Below are 9573 nucleotides of genomic sequence, written 5' to 3'. Positions count from 1 at the left end.
ACTAAAGATCAAGGAAAGGACTAAAGGTATGTTGGTCTTCTGGCCTCAAGGTCAGGGTTAGGGTGGGTCCATCCCTCTGTCTCCAAGGTTCCTGCTGCAAGTTGAGCTACCTAGTTCAAGTGGAGCAGAATATTTCCCACTGCAGTGCTCTGAATATTTTTTTCTAGAGAAGACATTTTAAGATACTTGGGAGGGTTACATCCCTCCATTTTCTTGTCTAGCTTGAATCTTAGGTCATACACTCAGCTGTTGAATGGTTTCCAGCATGTTATAAATCAAATTTGTTGTACGGAGCTTCTCTATAGCAGAAATATATATATATATATATATATATATATATATATATATATATATATATATATCCAACCTCTCCTGTATGAAGGAAAGGGATTTATGAGAAGGACTCTGGGATACAAGTCTAAAATGCAATACTTACTCAGAAAGGTGGCATAGACCTACCTTGTCTGCTGGTCTTCAGTATTAGCAGGAATTCAGAAAATTAGTAGCTAATGCCAGTGAAGGAACAGACTTGCTTCAAGGCGAAGTCCAGTGGGCAAAGAGGAAGACCTTTCTCATGTGTATGTGCCTTTATTGGCTCCTGCCAGAGGGTGTGGCCTCACTAGAGATCAAGGAGAGGACTGAAGGTGTGTTGGTCTTCTGGCCTCAAGGTCAGGGTTAGGGTGGGTCCATCCCTCTGTCTCCAAGGTTCCTGCTGCAAGTTGAGCTACCTAGTTCAAGTGGAGCGGAGTATTTCCCACTGCAGTGCTCTGAATGTCAAGATGTTTTTTTACAACACAAGAAGTCAGGTCAGGAACCAGGATTGTCTTGTGCTTATTGTGCTAAGAGAAGAAGAGATTATCCTAAATTCTTCTCGTTCCGGTCACGCTGACAGAGTAGATTCCCAGTTTCTCAATTACTGGCCAATTACTTGGCTTTTTCTCGTTTTCCTCTAATTTATTGCTCTCGTTTTATCTTTAAAATTGTTACACCGACATGATTTTACATCCCAATCCCAGTTCCCTTTCAATCTGGCGGGAATGCCCACATTCTGCCAATCCCACTCCCAATTCACTCATCAGGATGACAAACTCCCATGTGGGGAATCAGCATAGTAAGTGACATCACTTGAGACCAGATAAAGAGCTTCCCTACTGTACCTAGGCTTAGCAAGGGATCTCTCCACAGGAGATGGCATCTGTTTCTGCTGGTTGTGGTCCCCAAAACTGCCCAAGCCACCCGACTGTCACCCACAGTCCCTGAGGCCGAGTTCAGTCTCATGAAGCTCTCCAGCTGTCAGCCTTTAGGCACTGAGCTCCCACTCGAATCTTGCTTGGGTCTGCTGTTTCTGTGGGTTTCCCCACCAAGGTCTTTACCTCCTTGCTCACTTTCTCACTCCTCCTCCTTCTGTAAGACTGGGTGACTGCAGGAGATTGGCCAGTGCTTAGCTGTGCGTCCATCTCTTCATCAGATTCCATCAGGTACTGGATGAAGATTCGACATTGACAATGAAGCTGATGGCATCAAGCTGATGACAAGGCAAGGGTAGTTAACACACCCCCTCTCCCCTGAGGCTTAGGTTCTGAGCAGGGCTCTCCATGTTGGATTCACTGGAACTTTCCTAGAGCCTGGGCTCGGTTTTCCCTGAAACAACTCCCTCTATCAAGGTATCCCTTCCCTTGCTCAGTTTCCTTTCCCCCAAGTTAACCTTCCCAGAACCCTCCTGGTCTACACTCAGTTTCCCCTTTCCCCTGTGCCCTCCCATAACACCCAGGAGCCTAATTCACTCAGGAGATCTTGTCCATTTCCACATTCTGGACAGGGCCTGTCCAAGTAGCGCTGTCTTAATGCCCTCCTACTTTACTGGGGTCTCTTGACTTTGTGGAGGACAAGCTGCTTGCTTGACCTTGGCTTTATGTGGAATGTCCTCTTGTGAGTGAATTCACGAGATACAGAGCTAAGCAGAGATTTCCAAGACAAGGACCTCAGAGGGCCACTAGGCCAATAAGGAAGCGATCAAGATCCAAGATCCTGAGCCATCAGAGAAATTCAAATCAAACGTCCTCTCAGATATCATCTTACACTTACGCTGGAGAGGTTGTGCAGTAAGGTGAGCACTGCTCCACTGCTGGTGGAAGCACAAACAAACTTGTACTGCCACTGTGGAAGTCTGGATAAGCATTTCTCAGAAAAAGTGGAAGTGGATCCACCTCAAGGCATAGCAGGAACACTCTCGGGCATATACCCACAGGATGCACAGACATGCCAGACGGCAAGGGCATTTGCCAAAGCCAGAAGCCGAAAACGACCTAGTTGCCCCTCGGGTGAAGAACGGATTGGGAAAATGTGGTACATGTAAACGATGGAGTAAGCCTCAGTGGGAAACTTTAAGTGCAACGGAAGGGGAATGGGGACTATGGGGCCTTGGGTGGCCCTGAGGATGCTGCCCAAACCGCCACTGCCTACCAGAGTAGGATGGACTAACATGGCCTTCTTCTAACAGAAACAGCACGGGATCCACATACTGATTGTACAATTTTTATTCACAAAGTCTTTTGCCTTTGGTGAACAGAGATGCAAGCACCCACACAGATAGAAAGAGGGCTTCCATCCTCTGGGTCTCCAGGTGGAGACCATTGAGAAGTCACCCATGTATACTGAGAGCTGAACTCATGAACTGTTCCTCTGAAGGAGCAACAATTGTTTGGCCCACTGACTCAACCCTCTAGTCCCATCACCTGAATTTAAATGAGAACAAAAACAAACCAACCAACAAACAAAATGTCTTCTTGCTCGTCCAGGTCTGTTGTAAGCAAACATTCACATGTGCTTCCTCCTTTTCTCTAAATCCTTGATCATATGTTCTGTCCAGTGTAGGCCTCACAGGTGTATTCCCAGGACACAGATTGGCATGGGTGTGGGTTCAGGAACTCAACAAAAGCCCAGTATCCAAATGATGGAGAAAAAGAAAGGCGGTACAGCCAGTGTGGAGAATATGCCAGAATACTGTGCTTTCCCCTTACCCAACCTGCTATTCGAATCACGGAGGGCCGGTATTGACGGCCTGAGCCCCCAAGCTGTCTTTCCCGAGATCCTCAGTAAATGCTCCAGATGTCCCAGGGTCAACCCGGTTGCCCTTGGTACCGACGCTGGCTGCTGCTTCTGGAATGCACCTGTGGGTCACTGCTGAGAGGATCCTAAGTTTGCTTGAGGCGTTTCGGAGGGGGTTCCAGTGAAGAACAGTGAGCAGAAGCCAGGGAGCTGTATGCTTCAGCCACCAAATGGGGAAATGAGCCCACCAATGTCTTCCAGCTTGACGTCTCAGAGACCTCGGAAGCATGCGCTGTAATGAAATCCAGTGCCTGGGTTTTCAGCTGCCCTGCAGTGTGCAGGTCAGCCAGGACGAGAGTGTGGGCAGCATTCTCCACACAGAGGTCCCTGCACAAGGCATCCTCGCACATGACCTTCAAACGCGCCAGGCCGTACTTGTCAGCAGCTGGCAGCACAGCATCTGCCATGCTGTGGAGGGCTGGTGCCTTCCCGGTGTAAATGAAGCCCATCATTGCCTCGAAGACTTGGGGCTCCAGATCATGGATCTCAAGGCGGTTTGTTCTACTCTCCTCCGAGTCACGTTGAAACATGGCTCTGAAAACCGCAGAGCGAGCTGCTAAGATGGCCTTGTGAGCCCAGAACTCCTGGCCAGCTACCACCAGGCAGCAGTCTGTGAAGAGGGACTTCTCCCACAGCTCTCCTAGCTCATCTGCCAACGTGCACCTCGGCATCTGGACCTCTGGCTTCGTGCCCTCGCCAGGGATGTCGAAGGAGTCTTGGACCACAGTCACCTGGCATCGGAGGCTCAGCTCATTGTCTTCAAGGAGCCAAGGCTCCCAGGACAGGAGGAAATCTCGAAGGATGAACTTTTTGAATCCCCAGTGTTGATTTTGCAGGAACCTCAAGAATCTTGGGCTCTTCATGCCTTGGGTTTGCTCTCCTTCGGAATTGATGATCCAGAAGTGGAATTTTGCCCATACGGGGCTCTTTGGGCAGCTGAGCAATGCTAGGTAAACCGACAAGTATCCCTCGCTTTCTTCATCGACCCCGTTCAGGTGTAATTTCAGACACCATCGCCCTTTGTCACTGGCCGCCGATGAGAAGTTTGGGCTTTTAACGGCGTCGATGCTTTCCCGCAGGAAAGAACGGAAGTTGCTTATGGTCCAACTGTAGCAGAATTCCTGGAAGCTGATTTCTGTGTAGCCCCAGCTCTGGCACTGGGCTGCCATGTCCCCGGACCTCTCTGCTTGTGGTCCTTTGAAGGTTAACCTGCATCCAAAATGAAAAAGAAGGACATTTGTCTTCCAGCTGGGGGATCACAATTACAGATATCAATAACAACAACACACACACACACACAAACACACAGACAGACACACGAAATAATAAATAAATAAATAAACAAACAAATAAATAAATAAAATACAGGAGCTAGACACTGATATTGGGGTTTGAACTTCAAGCTGAAAACAGGAGAGACAAAGCCACCAAGCCGCTATCTCTTGCATACCCCAGTGCCCATGAGCTCTCCCCAAGCATCAGAAGGCTTCCTCTCCTCAGCTCCTGGAGATAATCCTGAGACTGAGACTGAGACTCTTACTGACTACACAAGACCTGGCTCCTATCTTTTCTACACCTCTAGTTCTAAGATCAAACCCAAGATCTTGCTTACCCTTTTAGACTCCTTCGGTCTAACCATGTGTGTTTGTCTCCCCAGTGCTCAGAAGAAAAGTTGTCTGCTTGGCTTCCATGTATCACTAGTACTGCTGATTTGCCATTTGGATGGCTCTAGGATATCTTAAACTGTTTACAAGGCTTTAATAAATCTGAAACTATGTATCACCACAGATAGATTTCAGACTTCTATTTTCTGCTTTCCTCTTTCTCCCCACTACTATGGGGCTAGAGACTCTGCCGTCTCCGAAATTTTCTCTCCGGATGCCAATATTTTCTTCTAGAGAAGACATTTTAAGATACTTGGGAGGGTTACATCCCTCCATTTTCTTGTCTAGCTTGAATCTTAAGTCATACACTCAGCTGTTGAATGGTTTCCAGCATTGTATAAATCAAATTTGTTGTACGGAGCTTCACTAGAGAAGAAATATATATATATATATATATATATATATATATATATATATATATATTTATATATATATATATATATATATATATATCCATCCTCTGCCTGTATGAAGGAAAGGGATTCATGAGAAGGCTCTGGGATACAAGTCTAAAATACAGTACTTACTTAGTAAGGTGGGATAGACCTACCTTGTCTGCTGGTCTTCAGTATTAGCAGGAATTCAGAAAATAAGTAGCTAATGCCAGTGAAGGAACAGACTTGCTTCAAGGCAAGGCCTGTGGGCAAAGAGGAAGACCTTTCTCTGTGTATGTGCATTTATTGGCTCCTCCTTGAGGGTGTGGCCTCACTAAAGATCAAGGAGAGGACTAAGGTGTGTTGGTCTTCTGGCCTCAAGGTCAGGGTTAGGGTAGGTCCATCCCTCTGTCTCCAAGGTTCCTGCTGCAAGTTGAGCTACCTAATTCAACTGGAGCAGAATATTTCCCACTGCAGTGCTCTGAATGTCAAGATGTTAGTTTACAACACAAGAAGTCAGGTCAGGAACCAGGATTGTCTTGTGCTTATTGTGCTAAGAGAAGAAAAGAGGATCCTAAATTCTTCTCGCTCAGGTCACGCTGACAGAGTAGATTCCCAGTTTCTCAATTACTGGCCAATTTCTTGGCTTTTTCTCATTTTCCTCTAATTTATTGCTCTCGTTTTATCTTTAAAATTTTTACACCGACATGATTTTACATCCCAATCCCAGTTCCCTTTCAATCTGGCGGGAATGCCCACATTCTGCCAACCCCACTCCCAATTCACTCATCAGGATGACAAACTCCCACGTGGGGAATCAGCATAGTAAGTGACATCACTTGAGACCAGATAAAGAGCTTCCCTACTGTACCTAGGCTTAGCAAGGGATCTCTCCACGTGAGATGGACTCTGTTTCTGCTGGTTGTGGTCTCCAAAACTGCCCAAGCCACCCGACTGTCAGCCAAAGTCCCTGAGGCCGAGTTCGGTCTCATGAAGCTCTCCAGCTGTCAGCCTTTAGGCACTGAGCTCCTACTCGAATCTTGCTTGGGTCTGCTGTTTCTGTGGGTTTCCCCCACCAAGGTCTTTACCTCCTTGCTCACTTTCTCACTCCTCCTCCTTCTGTAAGACTGGGTGACTGCAGGAGATTGGCCAGTGCTTAGCTGTGCATCTATCTCTACATCAGATTCCATCAAGTACTGGATGAAGATTCGACAGTGACAATGAACCAGAAAGCACATGAGGAAGCGCCACACTTTGTTTCGTGTAGGGGTTTCCTTTCCAGGCTGGTCCCACTGCCAAAACACCCTTAAATACCACAAAGGGACACTCTGTTAGATATAAAGCTGTAGGCCAGTTAATGTTGGTTATCAGCTAGATCTGTCTTAAATAATAACATATTTATATCAATCTTTGTATTTCCATGTAGTCTCATTTTACTGGAAAGGGAGGCTCGTGTTTTCTCTCTATCCTCTACTTTGGATCTCCTCCCCTTTGCTACCTCTTTCCTCCTTGTCTCCTAGTCCCACCTATCTGTCTTTCCTATTGTCCAACAGTGCTCTATTCATTTAAATGTAGGAGAAACATATTTGCAGAATGACATTTCCCATTATCTCCTCTTTTCTGTCTAAAATAAAAAGAAGGGTTTTAACCTTAGCATAGCAAAATACATCATACAACATTTGTCACATAAGAATCACAGTTAACAATATTTTTTACATTAACATTTAGCAAGGTTTATATATTTTATCATCTATCCTATCTTTGTTAATCTACAGTCCTATATGTAAATTAACTCTTTTCTCAAATGAAGGAAACTATAACCATAAATATCTCTCTCCAAGTCCATCAAAGATCACAGAATGATAATGCATAAACTCTAGAAATGACAGAGTCAACTTGCTTCCTGGTTAGTCACCTGAATTTCTTCTGTAATGTTCTATCTTCAGCCTATCGGCCACAGTGTGTCTGGCAGACTCCTCAGCAAAGCAGAAAACTTTATACAGTCCACCTGTATTGGCAGTTTGTCTGTCATTTTTCTCTTTGTTCTGCAATGTGTCTGGAAGAATCTTCCATGAAGCAGGAACCCTGAGGCACTGTCCACCTTCTATCAACAGTCACTTTCCTGTGGGTCCTGCATGTCTGTTTATACAGGATAAATATGAACAGTTCAGACAGGAGCAGTATTTTGCCCAAATGGCAAAACTTGCCATTTGGGAGTAAACACCATAATGATTTACTTTGATGTCCATCTTCTTTTCTGACACAGGTTGTATTGCCAAGAGCAGTTATGTCTCACTGTCAAGAAAAGTCATAAACCATTTTAAATGACATTATCTGTAGGTCTTTGAAAGTTTTGAAGAATTCCTATTTATCTTAGATACATCTCTGTATATCTAGAAATCCTAACTCACATAAGTTTTGACAATTATAGTTTACTGAAAGACTTTCAGTTGCAGAGCAATGATGTAGGAAAGGGACAAAAGAGTAGTTCTTGCAAACAGAATATAGAAAATCACAAGGAAAGGATGTTGCCATGGGTGGAAAGATCAGGATGTATGAAAACCCAATGCACTAAGAGCCCAAGATTCTTTAGATTCATTCAAAATCAAAGCAGAGAACTAAAAAAAAATAAAAAAAAAAATAAAAATATCATTCTTTGTTATTTCCACTTGTTCCAGGAGCCTCGGCTTCTCCCAAAAAATGAGCACACTCTCCTCTGTAATGTGGCCTTGATCAAACATTCCTTCACTCTCACTGAATAGAGAACGATGACAGAGATCCAGGTTCCAATATGCATGATGGCAGATGAGCTAGGAGAGATGTGGGACAATTCCCTCTTCACTGACATCTGCCTAATGGTAGCTGGCCAGGAATTCCATGATGACAACACCATTATAGCAACTCTGAGGAGAGCAGAACAAATTGTGTTGAGATCAATGATCAGGAATTGCAAGGTTTCAAGGAAATGATGGGATTCATTTACACCAGAAAGGCACCAAACCTCCACAGCATGGCAGACACTGTGCTGGCAGCTGCTGACAAGTATGGCCTGGAGCCTTTGAAGATCATGTGTGTGGATAGCCTGTGCAGGGACCTCTCCATGGAGAATTCTGCCAACACTCTCATCCTGGCTAACATGCTCGATGCATGGCAGCTGAAAACCCAGGCGTTGGATTTCGTTACACCTCATGTTTCAGAGGTCTCTGAAACTTCATGTTGGAAGACAATGGTGGGCTCAGATTTCCATTTGGTGGCTAAAGCATACAGATCCCTGGCTTCTACTCACTGCTCTTTACTGGAGCCCTATTCCAAATGCCTGAGGCAATCTTCGGACTCTCTCAGCTCTGACCTACAGGTGTATTCAAGAAGCATCAGCTACAATTGTTACCAAGGATACCTTGATAGAGTGGGGGGCTTATTTAGCATTTACAGAGAATCTGGAAAGACACCCTGGAGACTCAGGACTTTAATACCACTGTAAATGAGTTGAATGACATTTAGGGATAGGGGGAGTACTATATTTTTATCATAAAATACTCAGTTGGTGTACTCTTTTGCTTTCTGTCCAATTATTTAAATAGTGGGATTTTGCTTAGTTCTTGACCCCATGCTCATCACAACAGGGTTCTTGGGGGAACCAATGTGGACTAAACTAAGGAGAACATATGATCAAGGATTTAGAGAAAAGGAGGACACAAACATAAATTTGCTTACAAGAGACTCACACAAGAATGAACACATTTTGATTCCTCCAAACTCAGTGTGTTGGAATTGGAGGGCTGACTCATTTTTCCAAAGCAATTGTTATTCCTGTAGAGAACCAGTTTAAGAGTTCAGATCCCAGTGTATGTGGGTGACTTATCTATTATCTCTAACTGGAGATCCAGAGGATCAAAACCTCTTATTATCTTTGTGGGTACATTCATCTCTGTTAACCAAAGATAATATGAAGTGAAGAAAAAATTTACAGTCAATTTGGTGATTCTGTGGTGTTTCTGTTTGAATAAAAACATTGTAGTCCATTAACCTCTGCTCAGCTGTGGTTGTTTGGGCAGCTCAGTCCTCAGGCCTACCACAGTCCCAAAAGCCCTCACCCCCTTTCTTTGCACTTATGCTTGCAGAGCAGATGACATAACTGTCATGCTTTCGTGGAAAATGAGATGAGGATTCCAAAAGGGAAAAAGACAGCTGCATCTGGCAGAGTCTTTTGATAGTCTTGTCTTTGCAAAAGACTTTGTTGGTTATGAAAAAGGAGAATGATGTAGATTAACTGAGAATCCTTACTTTTTCCACCTGTACTATTGGTCTGTCTTTACATATTGGGAAAATAATTCTTCCTACCACACAATGGTCAAAATTGTATTATTTCTCTGGAGATAGATTCAATGGTTGTGTCTTTGCTCTTATCACTTGTCCTCCTCTGTTGA

The 9573-nt window shown here is 44.5% G+C and overlaps 1 protein-coding gene across 1 annotated transcript; it reads right to left on the bottom strand.

Annotated features, from left to right (window-relative positions):
* Positions 1–3194: 3194 nt before the first annotated feature.
* Positions 3195–8284, bottom strand: LOC127214430 (speckle-type POZ protein). The gene is made up of 2 exons (XM_051174843.1): positions 8148–8284; positions 3195–4317 (listed from the first exon to the last, which is right to left on the bottom strand). The coding sequence occupies exons 1-2, from the start codon at positions 8282–8284 to the stop codon at positions 3195–3197; spliced, it is 1260 nt and encodes a 419-aa protein (XP_051030800.1).
* Positions 8285–9573: the final 1289 nt, after the last annotated feature.

This window comes from Phodopus roborovskii, unplaced genomic scaffold (genome assembly GCF_943737965.1).
Source record: "Phodopus roborovskii unplaced genomic scaffold, PHOROB, whole genome shotgun sequence".
Lineage (NCBI taxonomy): Eukaryota > Metazoa > Chordata > Mammalia > Rodentia > Cricetidae > Phodopus > Phodopus roborovskii.
The sequence above is the reverse complement of the archived record's forward strand: the minus strand, read 5'-3'. Positions and strand labels throughout refer to the sequence as shown.